The sequence below is a fragment of the Saimiri boliviensis genome, chromosome 12 (genome assembly GCF_048565385.1).
Source record: "Saimiri boliviensis isolate mSaiBol1 chromosome 12, mSaiBol1.pri, whole genome shotgun sequence".
NCBI classification, from domain to species: Eukaryota; Metazoa; Chordata; class Mammalia; order Primates; family Cebidae; genus Saimiri; species Saimiri boliviensis.
Genome location: NC_133460.1, coordinates 22,445,095 through 22,467,381, shown reverse-complemented (window position 1 = coordinate 22,467,381; position 22,287 = coordinate 22,445,095). Strand labels below are relative to the sequence as shown.

General features: G+C 40.7%; 1 protein-coding gene across 1 annotated transcript in view; it reads right to left on the bottom strand.

The window, feature by feature from the left end:
* Window positions 1-5,057: 5,057 nt before the first annotated feature.
* LOC101036864 (cyclin-Y-like protein 2) overlaps window positions 5,058-22,287 on the bottom strand; it is a 33,991-nt gene continuing 16,761 nt past the window's right edge. The window contains exons 6-10 of the mRNA XM_039477742.2: window positions 20,348-20,399; window positions 19,443-19,562; window positions 18,344-18,510; window positions 7,146-7,308; window positions 5,058-5,168 (exon numbers count right to left, since the gene is read on the bottom strand). Of these exons, the coding sequence (XP_039333676.2) occupies window positions 5,058-5,168; window positions 7,146-7,308; window positions 18,344-18,510; window positions 19,443-19,562; window positions 20,348-20,399 (613 nt within the window). The remainder of the gene's footprint in view (window positions 5,169-7,145; window positions 7,309-18,343; window positions 18,511-19,442; window positions 19,563-20,347; window positions 20,400-22,287) is intronic.

The following is a 22,287-nucleotide window of genomic DNA, read 5'->3' as shown; positions in this document are numbered from 1 at the left end:
ACTCATTATGTGGTTAAGCCAATTCAAACACCAGTCATGATATTTATAAGGCCCTCTGCAATATGTCTTCATTCATTCATTCATTTACTCATTCACTAAATCGACATTTATTCCCTAACACTTGTTTTATGTCAAGCACTATTCTAGGCACTGGGGATATCATTTTTATTGAAACACTAATTGTATTTATATAGAAAGGATTAGCCAGGTACTTCCTGGCTGTCTTCTTTGGTTACTGTCTTGCCTAATTCAGCTGGTTCTCTCCTTTGCAAAATGGGAAGACATCTTGCCTGCCCTATTTAGGTCACTGGATTTCTGGAAAACTTGAACATGAGGTAGGACAGTGAGAAACATTTGCAATCTCTAAAAGAATAATCAACCATTAATTCCTTTATAAATTTTTGAGTCATCCTGTGGAGAAATACAGTCAACTAACCTAAGCAGGAGAGAAACTGATTCCAACTGAGGTGGCTGTGGGAAGCTATGAGGATGCAGTGTCCTCTGATGGAGGTATCACTGGAATAACTGGAGTTTGTCCTGCAGCCAGTGGGGAATCTTTCAGAGAAGCCAGAATAACAATGGACTGGCAGCAGGGTGGACAATGGCTTGAAGTTTAGACACTAGAAGCAAAGAGATTAGGAGTTGAGAGAATAATGTGGGCTTAATAAATCCAGAAGGCTGGTGGTAAAGGAAAGAAGAGGTAAGGCTGAAAGAAATATAGGTGAAAGAAACATTGAAGAGGAAGAACATTAGAATCTGGCAACTTGGACACGTGGTGGTTGAGGAGACAGAGTGAGGGACACACATCAGTAAACAATGGTTCCCTAATTAAGATTTACAGTAAGTGAATGGCCTGTAATATCCCTACTGGGAAAGAACAAATTTCTATTCAAACAATATGGGTTTAATTTTGAATGGTGAGACTGAAGTACACATACCTTAGGGTGAGTACTGAATAAAATACTGACATAATGGGAAGTATTATTGGAGCCAAAATGCAGTAAGAGGTTTGAAGAAACAGCATTGCATAAGGACTTCTCAGATTAATGTACATGATTAATGGTACAGAATCCTAAGCTTGGGGAAGAGTTTGAAGGAAGGTTCCGTACAAGATGCTACTCCAATTAAACTGTTATTAATATTGTTATTTTATTATTTATTTTTGCTGCTATAGTTGAAAGGGGAACTGATTTTCTCAGAACGCCCAGTTGATGATAATTTTTTTTGAGTTCTGAAAGTGCAACTCTTTGTATTTAAATTAAATTAATTCATTCTTTATTCCCACTGCTAATACAATGACCTAGATTTCAGGCTGTCAAAATTTGTAAATATAAAATGGTAAGACTTTCTTTTCCATAAGATGTTAGTGCCGAGATTATTAGTAAATGCTGCTATCTAAGGGAGTTCTTTTAATATTCTAGTTTCTAAGCCTCTTTGTAGGCTCTTCCATGGGATTCGTATTTTAAACTTGCTTTTGTAATTTGTATTTCAGTTCTTTTTTTTATTGCATTTTAGGTTTTGGGGTACATGTGAAGAACATGCAAGACTGTTGCATAGGTACACACATGGCAGTGTGATTTGCTGCCTTCCTCCCCTTCACCTATATCTGGCATTTCTCCCCATGTTATCTCTCCCCACCTCCCCACGCCCCCATCCCTCCCCCATTTCCCCCCAACAGACCCCAGCGTGTAGTGCTCCCCTCCCTGTGTCCATGTGTTCTCGTTGTTCAACACCCGTCTATGAGTGAGAACATGCAGTGTTTGATTTTCTGCTCTTGTGTCAGTTTGCTGAGAATGATGGTTTCCAGGATCATCCATGTCCCTACAAAGGACACGAACTCATCGTTTTTGATGGCTGCATAATATTCCATGGTGTGTATGTACCACATTTTCCCTATCCAGTCTATTATCAATGGGCAGTTGGGTTGGTTCCAGGTCTTTGCTATTGTAAACAGTGCTGCAATGAACATTCGTGTGCATGTGTCCTTATAGTAGAATGATTTATAATCCTTTGGATATATACCCAGTAATGGGATTGCATTTCAGTTCTTAAAAACAGCACTACTAATTTAAACAAAATTCATCTCCCTAAAAAATCCATAGAGATTTTTTAAACACTAGGATAAAATATAAATTGAACTGTAGACTTCAAGGTTTTAAGACATCATTTCTTTTATTTATTTAATTAATTTATTTATTTAAAGATGGGGTTTCACCATGATGGCCAGGCTGGTCTTGAACTCCTGACCTCAGGTGATCCACCCACCTCGGCCTCCCAAAGTGCTAGGATTACAGGTGTGACCTGCCACGCCAGGTAAGACATCATTTCTATAGAACTACATATAATTCCTTAACAATTTCTAGACCCTACACTGTCCAATACAACAGCCTAGCCACATGTGGTGACTGAACTTTAAATTAGCTAAAATGGACAAATGCAGTTCAGTTCCTCAGTTACACCAGCCATATTTCAACTGCTCAACAGTCATCTGTGGCTAGTGGCTATTGTACATGATGGAACAGATATAGAATATGTCCATTATCACAGCTATTTCTGTTGCAGAGTGCTGGTTCAGACCATTTTTTACATAAGGGAAAGGATCTGACTCTTGTCTCCTTAGTTCTGTTTGCCTCACAGTTGGTCAAGTATGTATATAGCACATGATCATTGATCTTGCTGAAAATGTGGACCAGCTAGGCCACAGTCAACTTGACAGCTGTTCACAGATATACCCCTATTGTCAAAGTCTTAGAATAGCTCCTGCCCTCCTTGTGACCAGAGTCACACTGGAAGAATGTTTCTTACTTTCCTGTCTCCCTCAAGGGACCATGCTATCTATACCACTCAAATTACCCCATGGATCCTTGAGCATTCAATCTCCCCCAAGGGAATTCAGACCAAAGTAATTAGTCTCATATTAGTTATTATTTGGCCACATTTATTTCATTTTGAATTTTGTAAGAAAAGAAAAAACATATCTTTTAAAAATGTGAGTCTATCATGTCTAAGAAACAAGTCCCCTCTGTTTCCTCTAGCTCAAATGCAGAAATCTTAGGAGAAAAGCGGTGTTGAGACCGAAGTCTGATAGCTGCCAGTGGGCAGGTTTTATTTCTCCCCCAACACATTCAGTAATGTAATTAAACAAATGTTTTGTGAGTATTGCAGATATCTTGCTATTCTGCAATTTGTTGAACACAAAGATGACATTCAACAGATCCAAGCAAAACCTAGGAAGATGGAGCCTTTCAAAATCACTTTGGTTTTGGCTTCAGCTTACAATAACAGTCAATTTAATTTTTGGCTATCATGGAGCATAAAATAATAGCTCATCAGAAGGAAAAAAGCCTGACAGGAAGTCATCTGATTTAATTGGTTGTGGTACTGAGAATTCACCACAAATTTAACCAGTGTTACAGCTATTAAATTTATCTTATAAAGATCAAACATTTCAGAAAGAGATTAAATTTTACAGTGGGCTGAATAATGCACCCTTATGAACAGGAAACTCTGTTTAGTAAACCTGCTAATTGAAGCACTTAATAAATAAAGGGAAACCCCCTACTCTAAATATCTTCTTGGTACTGGAGAATTCTCATTTACTCTTTCAGAGAAATAATCACTTGAAAGGCACATTTTTCTTCTCTTTGTTCTTTCCCATCAATTTTTTTTTCCTTTTTCCTAGGAAAGTTCTTTACAATCCCATCAATTTTAATGGGTACAAAACATCAGTTAACATCAAATGTAATGGGACAAGAAGATGGATGAGTACATTTAAAGCCACTAGTCACAGGACAGAAAACATCCTGATGAGGTGACCATGGCAGCACAGAGTTCAACAATATGGTCTGGGCAATATTTAGTAGGTGAAACTACGTCACTACATGATTTGCTATTAGCACTCAGCAAAATCAATCTCCAGACACAATTTATCACATGTCCACAGGTCAGAATTTCAAAGTCACATTTTCAAAATATGTTCCAATGACACTCTTAATTCCAGAAAATGATTTAAACAAGGAACGAAGTGGATAAAGAGGAGAAGCACAATCTAACCCTAAGGAGCCAGACCTTATCTCATGATTAAAATTAGGAAGAAGAATCTTATTACAGCTTAGGAATTATGTCTACATGTTACAAGATGAATTGGTGTACACAGTGGATGCTGAAGACTGAGATCCCATCTTCAAGATTGAGGCACTTGCTCCCCCAGGGGCGGGGTGCACTGGCTGCTGCAGCTTCTTTCTGCTCTGGAAACTGAATTCAGTCAAAGGGATTGTTTTATTCAAAGCTACGCTCACTCCTCCAGGGATAATGGCATGGCTCTTTTGCCTGGCTCTGGACAACTCCAATGGGCCATTCCAGCTTTAGCGCTCTCTCTGCCTTCAGATCAGCAGAGGTATCTGTTAAGATTGTGTCACAGTTCTATATTTTCCTCTGCCCATGGAGTGAAGCCAATGTACCTGGCCGAGTCCCACTTTTTAATACTAATACTGCATTGATTCCGAATGCATATGCAGCAATATGGGGGGAAAGAAAAAAAAAGAAAAAAACCTAAAAAATTTAAACTATTGTTTTAAAAGCCTTATACAGGCCAAGCACACCTGTAATCCCACCTACTTAAAAAATTTAATTAAGGAGGGAGGCTGAGGCAGGAGAATGGCTTGAACCTAGCAGGTGGAGATTGAGCCACTGCACTCCAGCCTGGCAACAGAGTGAGACTCGTCTCAAAGCAAACAAAGCCTTACATAGTTCACAACTATCAGCCCACACACTAAGCTAGTATCTGTGTGAGGGCAGGAGGAGCCTTCACTTTGGAGTGGTTTCTAGAACTCTGTTTACATGAAAAGGGACACAAGAGTGTAAGACTGTGTTGTTGCCCTGACAAGGCCCCATTCTTTCCTAGGATGTGCAACCTTAGTTGTCCTTGAGTTAACTGGAATTGAGGTGTTTCTTCTTTTGAAAACACTAGCTTTACTATTTCTTTAGCAGGAGAGGTGGTATCTTCCTGTCTTTTTTGATGAGGGGTGCGGATGTTACATTACCCCTCATTTCTTCCTTCAGGAGAGGATGGCCTTAGCCCGCTGAAGATGAATTAAATCATCAACACTGAAAGACCTCTTCTTACGGGCAGTATGGAAAACTTCATCTCGTTCCATCCTTGAAAAAGCCTAAGAATGTCAAATAGAAAAAAGGTACAATCATAAAAGGGTTCCAACCTTATAACAATCACCACTGATGATAAGCTGCACATGCAGACTCCTTTAGATAGTTCAGCTACAGCTACTGAGGCTCTGAGGTTTACACTGCCAACTTCTGGCATCTCACTAAGATCATCTCCTTTCAGGGCTAGAATTAGATTGCTGGAGCAAAGGGGAGCTTGCTTTATTAAGTTACTTAAAAATTGGGCTCCCAAAAATGTCACAGTACTGTGACAGGCTTCTAACAGTATCATCTGTTACCTATGCACTTGCTCCTTAAACATAATGAACTTTTGCAAAAAGTCGATTTATTAATCTAATCAAATTCTACCCAATCTATAAGTTATTATACACTCAAAGCAAATTTTAACGAGGCAGGCATGTGCTGGATTGTACTGAAATGTAAGCGAAGTCTAATGACTAAAGCATCAAAAGGCACTACTTCACTTGCACTAATTATGGTAGAAAAATGTATTATTTCAAAATACTTCCATGATGCCACAGGACATGTCTATTTTAAATGTTCATCCTTGTCAGCTGTGAGTAATTTTGCTGTGTACTTACCAAAAATCACAAACCATAAATATTAGTTTGTCCCATATGAGTTATCATTTCCAGTAAAATCCCATGTACTTCCTGCAGCCAGTCCTTGAGACACGCACACCTCATACAGTCTAAGTGCAGGTCTCTCGGCTTAGGCACTAATGGTTTGTCTAACAAACCCATGGGACTGACTGCACTGTGGTATACACCGCAGAAAATGACATAAATTTGCAAACCGAGTAATAAAAAGTAGTCAAGAGTGTATTATGTATGTAGACCTCAGTAGAAATACAATGGCAAGAAATCATTTATGTATGATTATTTGCAAGGGCAAAGGTTCAAAAGGTTCAAATTAATTAAGAATGAATGAAATCTTGATTAAAACATTCTATATTATGGTCACAAAAGAGATAATATCTATAATTTTGAAATAATGTGAATCTTTATAAAAACCATAAAAGATACAGGAAATAGAATGCCAAAAGGTTAATAAGCTCTTCAGTATGTTAGTTAATTTTGAAACTTTCCATTTTTCTAACCCAGGGGTCCCCAAACTTTTTACACAGGGGGCCAGTTCACTGTCCCTCAGACAGTGAAGGCCGGACTATGCAAGGTGTGACACCCTTCGCAGCCAGCACTGCTGCCTCCACTATCCCAGACAGCGGTATACAGTGTCACAGGCCCAGCACCGCCTCCGGTGCTGTATACAGGGATGGCAGTGATCAGCCTGTGACACTGTGTATACAGCATCCTGGACATCTGCAGCAGCGGTGGGCCGCTTCTGTGGGAAGCCCACTGCTGCATGTTTCCCCTATTATAAGACACCTCCTAAAAGTAAGACAGCCCCCGTGTTTCAGGGGTAAAATTAATTTAAGACAGGGTCTTATAATAGGGGAAACACAGTGTGTAGTAATGTGGGGGGAGACTTTTGGGCAAAGGGAGGTTATAGGGGCCATTATGTTGTTGTACATTTGGGGGAGTATGGGGGCCATTGTACTGTGCAGTAATGGTTATAGTGCTTTGCCTTTCTTCCTACTTCTGCTGTTATTTCACACTGCTTCCGGTGATGTGGGGCTCCGCAGCCGCAGACCGGGTGTGCATCATATGACGCGCTTCCAGAGCCATGGGGCGTGCGTCCGGCATCACCACAAGTAGTACTGTATGTGAGCGATGCTGCGCTTTGCGGCGCCACCACATACTGTGCTGCTCTCACTGACCACCAATGAAAGAAGTGCCCCATCCTGACGTGCGGCGGGGGCCGGATAAATGGCCTCAGGGGGCCGCATGCGGCCCGTGGGCCGTAGTTTGGGGACCCCTGTTCTAACCATTACTTAATATGACCTAGTCACAGATGTTGGCATTGGTGTTTGATTGAAAACCCACTTAGTAACTTTGCAGCCTTACCTGCAGCTTCCATGCTCTTTCTCTCTCAAGAAGGTAAACTGGCAAACGCAGGCCACATGCACGTGCCAAGGAACGAAGATGGAAGTAGTGTCTGGTATAAACCCTTTCAGCAACGTTGAAATTATAATTAATTAGCTCCAAGAATTGCCTTTCCAACTCATTCCTGGGCAAGGAGAAACAACAAAACCAACACAGGACAATGTTAGTTCACTGGGCTATCTTCAAAAACATTATTCTTATGTAAGAAATGTGGTAAAGCCATCATGTGCTCTAGTTTATTAGAATTCATGAAATAACATACACTGGACAGAACCCTATCAAGCAAAGAAATACAAGAAAGCATGCAACGTTCCCAGTTATCTTTGAAAACTTACAAATAACTTGTACTGGAAAAGAAGCATGAATGTAAAAAGTACGATAATAAACTCCACTTTCCCATGTGCTTTCAAACACATATTCACATTTACTATGGAGAAAAATGACATAATCTTAAGGAACATGGTAAAGTCTTCAGCTTTTTCATTTCTGTGAAAACATTAAAGGATTCAATGGAGAAAATCCTTATAAATACAATCATGTGGTAAGGTCTTCAGTTGTTCCACTTCCACATGAAGATAAGAACTCCTTTCTGAAATAAAACCTATGAATGTATAGAATGTAGAAATGCCTTCATTTAGGAGATATTTGCATCAAGACCCATGATAACACACACTGTAGACAGACCTTTTAAGAAGGCACATTGGATGGGAACCCCAGTAGACTATGAAATACAGAAAAGTTTTCAGTTTTAAGAATTTCTTCAAAATTTATGTGAAAACTTTCCCTAGAGGGAAATCCTATTAATGTTCATAACTTGGAAAGCCTGATGCAAATTGATTCTTGTATAATCTTCAAAAATGTACATAAGTAAACGTTATACTACTTATATTTTGTTTCTCAGTGGTTCTTCATTTGAAAGGGTCTCTGTACTTTCACTTCTTTTGCAAGAAAACATTGAGGTTACAATTTTGTAGATACTCTTTAAACAATACTTTATGCATTTAATAGGCAGTTTTTTTTTGTTGTCAGTTAATAAAATTTTTCTCTATTTAAAAATATCACACTGAGCTACTAGAATGACTCCAAATTCTGCTTTGAAACAATTACAGCCTACGCAGGTGGGTTCCTACGCTAATGTCCAAACAGGGCACAGCTGCTTGCAGTCCATTCTGCACTCAGCACCCTAAGTCTGGGATGAGGGAAAAGGTGACAGCCTCCTCTGCTCTTGTGCAGCTGACTTGGGCTCATTCTTCAGGGTTCCATTGCACAACTCACACTTTCCGCTCACTCCCAAGGCACTGCAATAGTGATCAGATGACAGAAATGATGGATGCCATTTATTAGCTGTCACTATTATGGGGCAAGAATACTCCACACTTCAAACAGTAGAAAGATCAGAGAGAGACATCTTGGCTAGACTAAACCCATTTTATGAGATGCCTTCTGGTAGGGTGCTGTCCCTACACACTGTTTCTCCTGAGATGAGTTAGAAATGAAAGCCCAAGGTGCTCAGCATCGGTCATCCCTGGCCAGAACAGACTGTGGGGATGAGTTGAATGCACTGAGAGGGGAAGAGGCTGGAAGCAGCCCTCTGCCACATGATTATTGAGCTGTCCTGGCCAAAGGTTTTGTTTTCGTTTTTTTTTGTGACAGGGTCTTGCTCTGTCACCCAGGCTAACGTGCAGTGGCATGATCCTAGCTCACAGCAGACTCAACTTCCCAGGCTCAAGTAACCCATTGACCTACAGGCTCATGCCACTTAGGTGGGCTATTTTTAAAAATTCTTTTTGTGGAGACAGGGTCTCACCTTTTGCCCAGGCTGGTATTAAACTCCTGTGATCAAATGGATACTCGCACCTTGGCCTCCCAAAAGTGCTGGTATTACAGACATGAGCCACTGTATCCAGCACTCGGTCCAATGTTTAAATAAATACAGAACTAGAGTAATCTTACCACTCCCATAGTAATCCCTGTAAAGACTTAATTGTGTAAAAGCAATACCTCAACAACACATTTGGTTCCTTGGTTTTAAAGTTTTAATGTTTTATCCACTGGCTATGTCAACAAACGCTTGAAGTTCTCCAATATGAAAAGTAGTGAGGATATAAGCAGATATGTGGTTTTCTCATTTGTTATCACTGAAAACCCAGCTGAAACTACTTCCAACATTAATTTCCTATTCATATAACTACAAGGCTATGGGAATGTAAATCAGATATTTGAACAATCAGCTGATCAGAACTTAATTTACTATAGTAATACATGCACATCATCATCTCGTTTTCCCAAAAACATATTTTAACTGTGTAAAATATGGTATTTTATAGAATTATCATGTTTATTAATAGTTATTGAAAAAAACAATTATCCCTACAGGATATGTAGCTTCTTAGTTTTTGTTTTTCAAATGGCTGAATAGCATACCCTTTATTAGCACAGCAAATTTTCCAAATAGGAGTTGCTCAGTTTAACTTACAGGTGTATGTGTGCGTATATATATATAAGTTGTTTATCAATAAGATTTTACATTTTTATTTCAATAGTTTTTGAGGTACTGGTGGTTTGGTTACATGTATAATTTCTTTAGGGGTGACATTGGAGCTTCTGGTTTACCTACCACTTGAGCGTTGTACACTGTACCCAATATGTAATCTTAATCTTTTATCCATCACCCCCTCCCATCCTTCCTCCCCTAGTCCCCAAAGTCTATCCTATCATTCTTACACTTTTGGATCCTCATGGCTTAGCTCCTACCTATAAGTGAGAACATATCGTATTTGTTTTTCCATTCCTGAGTTACTTGACTTAGGATAATGGCCTCCAGCTCCACCCAAGTTGCTGTCAAGGCCATTATTTCATTCTGTGTTATGGCTCAGCAGTATGCCATGGTGTACATATTCCACATTTTCTTTATGCGCCCATTAATTGATGGGCATTCAGGCTGGTTCCACATTTTTACAATTGCAAATTGTGCTGCTATCAACACACATGTGCATGTGTCTTTTTCACAACTTCTTTTCCTTTGGGTAGATACCCAGGGTGAGATTGCTGGATTGAATGGCAGTACTGTTTTCCATAGTGGTTGTACTAGTTTACATTCCCATCAGCAGTATAAGTGTTCCCTTTTCACCAAATCCATATCCACATGTATGATTTTTCGATTTTTTAATTATGGCCATTCTTGCAGGAGTAAGGTGGTATTACATTGCGGTTTTAATTTGTCTTCCCCTAATAATTAGTAATGTTTTTCAATTTCCAAAGATCACAAACATAGCTCCTATTCAGAGCATAATTCCTGATGCTTCTGCATTCATAAATGGCACTATGTAGAACTGATCCTCTTGGGGCTGGCCTCTGTCATCACTGCCTCTGGAGCTCACATCTGTGGAAACCTGCACATTTCCCTGTGTATTCTCTGACCTTGGAACTAGAGCTAGAGCCCCACCAGATTAGCTGCAGGTCTTGAGATCAATTTAACTGCCACTATAGTGGAGCTAAGTGTTCATAATTACAAATTTTGCTTTCTTCAAGAAACCAGTTTACAAGCTGGGTGTGGTGGCTCAAACCTGTAATCTCAGCACTTTGGGAGGCTAAGATGGGTGGATCACCTGAGGTCAGGAGTTTGAGACCAGTGTGACTCATGGAGAAACAACATGGAGAAATTCCTGTAGAGGAAAATTAAATAATAACAATAATAGTCTGTAATTGCTACATAATACTGTTTACTGTGTTGTGTTCAATATAAAACCTAATCCTCAGCTCTGCTTGAAATTAACTCTCTGTAAAATCTACCTCATCTACCCTCCCCACTTTCTCAGAAAAGTTCCCAGGTATCTCAAGACTCCTGTTTTTCTTGCAGACCAGCTGCAAGGTCACAGGTTAAGATAATACCCAAATAATGTGCAATGTGTTTCTCAAAATGCTATTTTCAAATGTAACGTACATCACAAGACATGTCAGAAATTAACTCTTCTTTGTTCTGGCTTCTGCAAACCTGTTAGGCACTCAGCCTTGGGATGCGAATCCACTGAGCTGGTGGCCACCTTAATAAAATCCTCCTGTTTTACCCATTGGCCTATCCAGTCTCCTGAATATTATGTAACACCCCATCTCCACTAAAAATAGAAAATTAGCCAGGTGTGGTGGCACATCCCTGTAACACCAGCTATCTGGGAGGCTGAGGCAGGAGAATCACTTGAACCCAGGAGGTGGAGGTTGCGGTGAGCCAAGATCACTCCATTGCACTCGAGCCTAGGCAACAAGAGCAAAACTCCATCTCACATACAAAAAAAACCAACCAACAAACAAAAACAACCGTTTACACATTGATGCCAGTAGTGATTAAGAGCACTTCAGCTTCTGCAACTTTCAAAGTACGGTCATGTTGTTACATCCTTTACAAAAATAGCTACTAGCAATATCACCCTGACAACTTGGTTTACACTATTAGCAAAGTGGTAAGTTAGCAGCCATTTCAACAACAACCATCACTAATCTCTTCTTGGTTACAAGAAGCCACATTTCGGTTGTAAATATACACTCTGTTAATTCTGAATGAAAGTCTTTAAACATTTTTTTGGTACACTGTAGATATATATATTTATGGGGTATAAAATTAATTAATACAGGCCTAGAATGTGTAACAATCACATCAGGGTAAATGGAGAATCCATCACACTGCAAGCATGTATCCTTTTTTAATTATTGTTATTTTACAAATAATTCAATTACACTTTTAGTTACCGTAAAGTGTACAATTAATTTTTGACTGTTGTCACCCTCTTGTGCTATCAAATGCTAGATGTTATTTATTTTTTCTAACCAAATGTGTGCACCTATTAACCATTACCCCTTACTCCTCTCATTCCCTGTACCACTTTTACCAGCTGCTGCTAACAATTCCCATATTCTGTATCTTCATGAGTTAATTGTTTTAATTTTTAGTTCCCACAAATAAGTGAGAATATGTGAAGCTTGTCTTTCTGTGTCTGGCTTATTTCACTTAACATTTCCATCCATGCTGTTGCAAATAACAGGATCTCATTCTCTTTTATGTCTGAATAGTGCTCCCTTGTGTATATACACCATTTTCTCTAGCCGCTTATCTGTTGATGAACACCTGGAATGCTTCCAAATCTTGGCTGTTGTGACTAGTGCTGCAACATCCATGAGTGCAGGTATCTCTCTGATACACTGATTTCCTTTCTTTTGGGTATATACCCAGCAGTGGGATTGCTGGATTATATGGTGGCTCTATTTTTAGTTCTGAGGACCTCCAAACTCTTCTCTACAGTGGTTGTATTTAAATTACATTCCCACTAACAGTGTATGAGGGTTACGTCTTCTTTATACCCTCACAAGCATTTGTTATTGCCTGTCTTTAGAATAAAAGCCATTTTAAACGGGCTGAGATGATCTCTTGTTGTAATTTTGATTTGCATTTCTCTGAAGATCAACGATATTGATGTTGAGTATCTTTTCATTTACCTGTTTGCCACTGGTATGCCTTTCTTAAGGGGTTTTGAAACAAGTATCACTTTGTCACTCAGGTAGGACTGCAGTAGCATAATCACAGCTCACTGCAGCCTCAACCTGGCAGGTTCAGGCAATTTTTGCACCTAAGCCTCCCAAACAGCCGAAATTACAGGCACATGCCACCAAGCCTGCCTAATTTCTCTTTTGAGAAATATCTATTCAGATATTTTGCCCATTTAAAAAATCAGATTGTTAGTTTTTTTCCCTATGGAGTTATTTGAGCTCTTTAAATATTCTGGTAATTAATCCCTTGTCAGATAGTTTTTAAATACCTTCCCCCACTCTGTGGGTTGTCTCTTCAGTTTGTTGACTGTTTCCTTTGTTGTGTAGCATTTTTTTTAAGACATACTTTCTTTTTTTTTTTTTTTTTTTTTGAGATGGAGTTTCACTCTTGTTACCCAGGCTGGAGTGCAATGGTGCGATCTCGGCTCACCGCAACTTCCACCTCCTGGGTTCAGGCAATTCTCCTGCCTCAACCTCCCGAGTAGCTGGGGTTACAGGCACGTGCCACCATGTCCAGCTAACGTTTTGTATTTTTAGTAGAGACGGGGTTTCACCATGTTGACCAGGATGGTCTCGATCTCTTGACCTCGTGATCCCCCCACCTAGGCCTCCCAAAGTGCTGGGATTACAGGCTTGAGCCACCGCGCCCGGCCTAAGACATACTTTTACTTTGAAATACTTTAAGCAAACAGTTAAAAAGAATCCATCAAAATAACCTGTTAAAATCTTAACATTCTGATGCTGCATCCATTTTTAAAAAGAAAGAAAACACAACTGAAGCTCCCAAGTACCCTCCCCAAATCCACCATCTTCTCCTGCCTTAGGACGGCAGAATGGTGACTTGCACACATCATTCTAATACAAGATTTTATGCTCAATTCATATTAATTGAATCCACAGAAAATAGGTTACTGTGCAAAACAATGACACTTTCTATATGTCCACAATGCTTACATGCCAGACACTAAGCATTTCACATGCATTACTTCATTGACTGCCTCCCACCCCGAATCACACTGTGAGACTGCCACTACTATCCCATTTGACAGAAAAAGTGAAAAACAAATAAGTTGAAGTAATGTGCCCACAGATACACAGTATCTTAACTTTACACAAACAGTATCTTATATGTAGCTTCTGCAAATTTCTCTGCATAATTTTTCATATATCTCTGTCGAGACATAACTCTTTCATATCCACTTTCCAAGGACCAAAAAGAACCCATTTCTTTATCCATTCTTCTGCTGATGAAATGCAGGCTTTCCCCAACCTTGCTACCTAAACAATACTTCCATGAACAGTCTTAAACTCATTTCTCTGTTCACATGGTGCTCCTCGAGGATGCATCCAGGAGTACAGCTGCTGAGTGGTGAAGTGCACACAACCTTACAAGATTTTGCAAATTGTCCGATACAGTATTTCTCACAATTTCTACTTCCAAAACAGTGTGAATTATTGTTGTTCCACACACTTACACACACTTGGACTTTCAAAAATGTTCCATCTTGATGAGTGTGAGATGGTCTGTTTTATTTTACATTTCCCATGCTTTGTCCTCTGCACATGCCTCTGGTCGGACAGTCTTGGTCAGCCTTAAGCTCGGGTGGAGCAGCAGGGGTGGAGCAGACCTCATTAAACAGGTGACAGAAAGACCTTCAGATACCCACTGCAGCCCATCTGGCTCTCCTCAACCCCAACTTCAGTTCCTCCAAGGGAAAGGAGAAAAGGTGGGTAAGGTTGGAAAGAACCTGAATATTCTCCAGGCCAGGATGAGATACAAGTTGGGACCTGGTGCTCAGACTACGGCAATGAGAGACTCAGCTGGAGCCATAAAGCTCAGAACCACCCACAGCCGGGTTCCTAACCAGCAGGCGTGGGCTTGTGGGCGGCTTCCAGTCAACATTTCATTCCACAGCTCCTTAAGAAAACCCCAACCCTGACCCAGCCAAACTAAATTCAGTTCCAGATTCCCTAACAGGGGAAATTTTGTGCAAGATCTCTTTGCAGAAACTTGTGACCTAACGTGCCCATTGTTGCTTTGGTTGCCTGTGCTTATAAAACATTATGCGAGAAATCTTTGCCCAGTCCAATATCCTGGAGAGTTTTCCCAATGTCTTACTTCAGATTTGTATTTGAGGTCTCAGATTTGAATCTTTATTTTGATTTTTAAATTTTTTAAAAATAGAGACACTGCATTGCCCAGGTAGTCTAGAACTCCTGAGCTCAAGCGATTCTCCCATCTTGGTCTCCCAAAGTGCTGGGATTACAAGCGTGAGCAACTGTGCCTAGCCAAGATTGACATCTTTAATCCACTTTGATCTGATTTTTGTATAAGGTGAGAAATAGAGGCCTAGTCTCGTTCTTCTGCATATGGATATCCAGTTTTCCCAGCACCACTTATTGATGAGACTGTCATTACCCCATAGTATGTACTCGGCACCTTCGGAGAAAATGAGGTTACTGAAGATGTGTGAATCGGTTTCTGGGTTTACTATTCTGTTCCATTGGTCTACATGTCTGTTTTTAATCACAGCGCCATGCTGTGAGGGTTACTATAGCTGTAGAGGGTGATTTACAATCAAGAATGTAATTCTTCCAGGTTTGCTTGTTTCTTGCTCAGGATAGCTTTGGATATTCTGAGTCTTTTGTAGTTGCCTATAAATTGTAGGATTCATTGTTTATTTCTATTTCTGTGAAGAATGTCATTGGTTTTTGCAGACTTGTAGAGGTACAACATTGGTGGTCTGAGATCAGACCTGGAGAAATTCTCTAGATTAGTGGACAGACACTCGCTTCTTCCCTTAGTTTCCAACAAATGAAGTCTGTCTCTCTGTGCTAGGCTGCCTGGAGCTGGGAGAGGAGTGATACAAGCACCCCTGTGGCCATGACCTCTGGGACAGCACTAGGTCTGAAGCCAGCACAGCACTGTGACTGCCCAAGACCCACTCTAACAACTACCCACTGCCACCTATGTCACTCAAGGCCCCAGGGCTCTACCATTAGCAGGTAGTGACGCCAGCCAGGCCTCTGTCCTTCCCTTAAGCGCAGTGAGTTCCCCTGGTCCCTGGATAGGTTCAGAGGTGCCGCCTGAGAGTCAGGGGTGGGGTCATAAGCCTTAGACATCTACTGGTGTTCTGTTCTACCATGGCTGAGCTGGCACTGAATTCACCAGGCAAATCCCTTCCCACTCTTCCCTCCCTTTTCCCAAGGCACAGTAGTCTGTCCCCACATACAACATCATTGCAGTCCCAAGAGGATTAGTGCCAGGTCACCGCTGATGTTCACTTAATGCCCAGGGGCTCTCAGTCAGCTTGTGGTGAGTGCTGCCTGCCCTGGAACTCACTTTTCAGGGCAGTGGGCTCTCCTCTGGCCCAGGTAGGTCCAGAGATGCCATCGACGGGCCAAGGCCTGGATCAGGGATCCCACAGCTCACTTGGTGCTCTTCTCACTGTAGTTGAGCTGGTATCTAAGCTCAAGAAAACTCCTCTTCACTCTTCCCTCAGCATTTATCAAGCAAAGGGAGTCTCTCCTCATGGCCAGCACATGGCTGGGGTGCACCAGAAGCCAACATGTCTCTCAATCTCAATCCAGGCCCATGGCATGTACTACCTGGTCACCACTGATGATTCCTCCAGGCCTGAGGGTGCTTTAATCAGAAAGTGCGGAATCCTGCTACTACTGAGTCCTTCCCTTTAAGGTAGTAGGTTCCCTCTGGCCCGGAGTCTGTCTAGAGATGTTATCCCGAAGCTGGGACCTGAAATGGAGGGGTCTTAAGACTCTGACCAGTGCCCTCTCCCGCTGTGGCTGAGCCAGTATCCGAGGTGCAAGACAAAGTCCTCTTTCCTCTCCTCAAGCGGAAGAAACAGGTCTTTGCCAGAGCTGCGAGCTGCACTGTCTAGGGATGGAGGAGGCGTGGGCAAGCACTGCCTAGCTGCCCCAGCTGCTGTCTCCCTGGGTCACCTGCCCCCAAACACACTCGCTCCAAGCGCAGCACGGCACTCGGACTTGCCTAAGAGTTGCAGTCCCTGTGACCTAGACAGACTTTCAGCTTATTAAGAACCCCAGAGTATTTTATCCCACAGCAGCCAGGCTTCCACAACTCAAGTCCAACCACAGGGATGAGCAATTACCCTACAACTGGGGCTAGTCTCAATGTTTTCTCCATGGGTGGCCATTGGGTGAGTTCAGTCTTGCTTTACTTTCTGCTATTAGAAGGCAGCACTGAGTTCAGGCAGAGCCCCACAGCTGCTGTGCTCATCCTCCCACAAGCATGTAGCCTCTCTCCTGGTAGGAGACAGGTTCACGGTGGTCGCATCGACAACTCAAGACTGCCTTTTCTATGCTGTTCAGTGCCTCTTTCAGTGATATGAAGTTAAAACCACGTAGTATGATCACTTACCTAATTTTCAGGTCTTATGGAGGAGGTTTTTTATTTAGATAGTTGCTAAATTTGTTATTCCTGTGGGGAGCACAATTGATAGAGACTTCTACTGAGCCATCATGCTCCACCTCTGTGACTACATACATTCTGAATGACAGTCTTATCTGGAGTAATAGGCAAACATAAAAACAAAGAAACAAAAAAAACGAAAAACTAAAACCTCTTGCCACTGCCTGAAGATCTTGATCTTCATATGCCTCATATGCTTCAATGTCATCAAGGGGTGTTGCTTCAGATTTTCCTGTGTCACCCACAAAGCCATTCTTTCTGTATGGTGGACACTGTGAAAGCCTCTGCTGGAAATGCCTCCCTGGCTCACCCTGCCAACCGCTCCAAGGCCCTTCCCTTTGCAGCACTCAAGAGGCCAGAGGGGAAGAAAGACCCATGAAGCTCCTGTCTCAGTATCATGTTGGTGCCAGCTGTGAGCAACTCCATGATTCAAGACTTCTTGCATTCTCACAGGTAACTCAGCACCCCGCTGCCCCAAACAGGTGCTGCTGTGGTTTCATGAGTCCCCTGGAACCTCCTGAGTGTGGTGAGCATTGGGTGATTCTCTAGCAATGTTTCTCAGACTGCCTGAGGGGAACACTGGAACTTCTAACTCATCAGTCCAGTGATGCAACACTCCTAATGGGGAGGGGACAGGGGCACAGGATCTGTGGCTATTCTGTATCTCAAGGTTTCTATAAAACAGATCTTCAGATAAAAGCAGGGGAACACCAGTGAAAGCAAATACACAATGTATGAGTCAGGGTGAAGCTATACTTCACAATTCAGAGGCCCTAGACTTGTCAATGGCCAACAATTAATTCAAAGGCCAGACATGTGCTCCTCACAGAGACAGGAACTTGCAGACAGCTTGTAAAAAGCCATAAGGATATTTACCGTACTATTGTATGTCCTGATAGTACACTGATAAGATATTTGCCAGAAACATTCACCAGAAAAATACTTTCCCATTTATGAGACAATTACAACAGCAATTTACCAAGACCTACCAATAAACAGTGAAAAATATGAACTGTTGCTCTAAAGCTGGGGAGAAAGAGGATGTGGTACTTATGCCCATTCTTATTATCTGCATCATGTAACCTTTAAAAATATTTCTTAAAGCATTTAAGTTTATGGGAGCAAATATTCAAAAGTGGTTAGAAGGTTCACAAAAACTATACAAACTCACATATCCTCAACTGTAAGGTTTTCAAAGAGCTCGCAGTAGTCATCAATGCATACAGCCTCTCCACTCCCAGCCTTGAGGAGAGTAAGAATCGCTCCTAAGATAATCCTCTTCCAGTTGGTTGGACAAACATCGATATCCGCATTACGCACAAGTCTTTTAATGTATACCTGCAAAACAGAGCACTGGCCTTTGATTTAGCTGTTTTAAGTGCTGTGGTAAGAATTCTTGTGAAAAACCAGAATACTCTGGTTTTGACCAGAGAGTAAGTGCCTTTTTTTTTTTTTTAAATTTATTTATTTAACTTTAGGTGCATACTTTTATTCTTACATTCTACAGAGACTGTTTCATGAGGTTAAGCAAGGGGCCATATCACAATCACAGCCCAAATATTTCTACTACCTACTCTGCCCAGCATGGGGAGATTAACACATCCAAGGAAAAATGAATTGAGGGCAGTAGGTCTCAAGTCACAACATACATCAGAATTGCCTAGGGTACACTCTGGGACTCAGCTTAGACCTACAATGGCATCCATTCCTGCCCATCAACTGGATGGTTTTGTTACTACTCCCCATTCCAAGCCCTCCACATGCCCTGGTTGTGTGTGCACTGTATGTGCATGTGTGCACTGAAGTGTGGGGGGAGAAATCAGAACTCCCTCCTTCTGCCTTTAATAGCAATTGTTCTGTAATGAGAAGAGAAATGACAACAGTTTAAGCCATAAAGATTCGACTCAAATGTGTGTATCTGCTTTCATAAGTTTCTCTTAAAGTTCTGAGATAATTTCAGAAACCTACTTTCATTTAAAAACAGGACCATACTACCCTGTTTACAAGGTCAATTTTTTTTTTTTTTTAATGGAGTCTTGCTGTTGCCTAGGCTGGAGTACAGTGGCTTGATTTTGGGTCGCTGCAACCTCTGCCTCCTGAGTTCAAGCAATTCTCCTGCCTCAGTCTCCCAAGTAGCTGGGACTACAAGGGTGTGCTACCATGCCTGGCTAATTTTTGTATTTTTGGTAGAGACAGGGTTTAACCATGTTGGCCAGGCTGCTCTAAAAGACAAAGTGCTAAAGATGCTTTATAAACAGAAAATATCTTACCAAAATTATGATTGCTAAGTCAGCTCTTAGCATTTTGGCATTAAACAGAGTACGAACAAATCTGAAAATCACTTTGTGTCTAGGATCATACGTAAAATACTCCTCTGGAAACTGTTCTTGCTGAAAGAAGAAAGGAGGCAATGTCAGTATCCATTGAAGAAAAAAGCTTGAAGTGCTCTCTTAAGACAGCAGTGTTCACATTTGTGCCGATGAATCATTTACAATAATTTTGATTGGTGAGATGTCTTTCAGGTTTTACAATATTAGCAGTGGGATCTTAAAATACCGTAATGATTTAATACTCATCAACATTCACTTAAAAATCATATGAGCTAAAGTTCAGAATTTTTTTTTTCTTTTTTACTCTTTGTCCCACGTAATTCTATTCAAATATAAGCTACTCTTTGGCTTTAGTGTCTTACTGATAGTATGTCATTCTCTGTAATAAATTTTGAGAAAATACAGTTTCCTGTAAACATTAGGCTCTAAGCCTATGCTGTTAAATACAATAGTCACTAGCCACATGTGGCTATTATGTACCTGAGGAAGTACATTTAAAAATTTTTATACCATATAAGTTGATTTAAACAAATTATTTTTAACTTTCTTCACAAAAATCACGCTTCTGTGTTAAAAGGATTTACACATACTCATATTGCTTGATGCTACGGACAACTGTCTTTTAAAAGATACATTTTCTGTTATTTGGATAGTATATTTACTCATACTAGCTCACTAATTAAACAGAGCTGCAGATCAGTTCTTGTTCCAGCACATTCTTTTTATAACAGTTAAGATGACTAAATGCAATACAAAATGGGGAAGATTTAAAGACGGCTTTGATTTCAGCATAAAACAAATACAAGTCTATGATAAAAATACAACCTCAATAAAGTGTCACTTACTGTCAGCGGGTACAACCGTTCATCAAATATGTCCAAAGTTCTATCTCCATCTCTATAAAATAAGAATGTGCATTACTTCAAAAACTGTTAATATCTTAGTATAATATCTGTTTAGTATAATAATGCCTCCTGTGTGCTTTGGTGTCTACTTCAACACAGCAAACAGTTTTTACAGATTCTTCTCCTGGATCCTGACCTGCAGAGGGTTTCCTGACCTCTTCTTCCTCTGCACATGTGTCCTGTATTGTGAAGTCTTTTTCACAATAACCATTACGATCTGCCTATAGGTACTGACCCTCCCTAACAGGCAATGACAATAAACCAAACACATTTTCACTCTTCTTAACCACACATTGAAACACAAGAATGTTTTACAAAGCAGTAGCGGTGGGCAATAAAGTCTTTAGAACTTTAATAAATGTAAATGTGATTCAGATTTCCTAGCTTCCTTTCTTTTTAGTCCTCCGTAGTATATACTCTCATGATGTATTTATTTTCTGTTGTTTGAATGGAAAACTCATCTGCTTTTTTATTTTAAAAGAGGCCAGTCTTTGATAAACTTTAAACTTTGTGAAACTAATGCATTGTGCCGGTGTGATAAACCAGTCGTTCTCCAAATATGCTCTGTGGATCTCTGGGGATCCCCAAGACCCTTTTCCCGAAGACCTAAGAGGTCAACAATGTTCTTTTTTTTTTTTTTTTTTCTTTTTTTCCGAGAAGGAGTTTCACTCTTGCTGCCTAGGCTGGAGTGCAATGGTGTAATCTGGGCTCACTGCAACCTCCACCTCCTAGGTTCAGACGATCCTCCTGCCTCAGTCTCCCAAGCATCTGGGATTACAGGCATTACAGGCACCTACCACCATGCCCAGCTAATTTTTGTTTTTAGTAGAAATGGGGTTTCACCATGCTGGCAAGGCTGGTCTTGAACTCCTGACCTCAGGTGATCCACCTGCCTGGCTTCCCAAAGTGCTAGGATTACAGGCTGGAGCCACTGTGCCTGCTGAACACTGTTCTGATAATTACAGTAATTCAATCTGAGAAAGCTAATAAAAAAATTTTAACAAATTAAGGAATACAAAGACATTGACTGCTTTTTCATAGACACTTGCCATAACTGTATAAAAGCAAAAGTCGATAAAACTGCTGGTTTCTCAGCCTAATCAAGAGAGTGGTAAAAATCACACTGTAGTAATTCTGTTGTTTATTGTCCCTTACAGTTAAAAAAGATAGCATGAAGTACTTAAGAATGTTTTTGTTGAGGCAGTAAAAATTAATGGTGTTACTAAATCTTGACATGTGTCTTTAATATTCTGAATCAGTGGAAAGTTAATAAGAAGTGCTTCTGCTAACTGTGATATGGCTGTACTTTTTAAAAATTCATGATTTAATTGTGAGCTGAACAATCACTTTTTTCACAGAACATCATTTTCATTTAAAAGTAAGACCGGGCCAGTGCAATGGGTCATGCTTGTAAAATCCCAGCACTTCGGGAGGCCAAAGCAGGCAGATCACTTGGGCCCCTTCACAAGTTTGAGACCAGCCTGGGCAACATGGGGAAACTCTGTCTCTACCAAAAACACAGAAAAATTAGCTTGGCATGGTGCCACATATCTGTGGTCCCAGCTACACAGAAGCCTGAGGTGAGAGGATTGCTTGAGCTGAGATCATGCCAGTGTACTACAGCCAAGTGATAGAAACTCGGTCTAAAAAAAAAAATACAACTATCATTCTCAAAAGTAAATGAGGTGAGGTTGTCACTTCAGGAAAATAAGCATTTGTTCCCAATGGTAAAATTTAAGCTTTCCTGAGGACTTTGAAAAAACTTGTTTCTTCTCCTGTAGGTTTGACAGCTTTTCAATACTTAAAGACATTTTAAAGTAAGATTGGTGGTTAAACTAAAAGTGATTTTTGACAAAATAAAACATAAACCAATATATTCC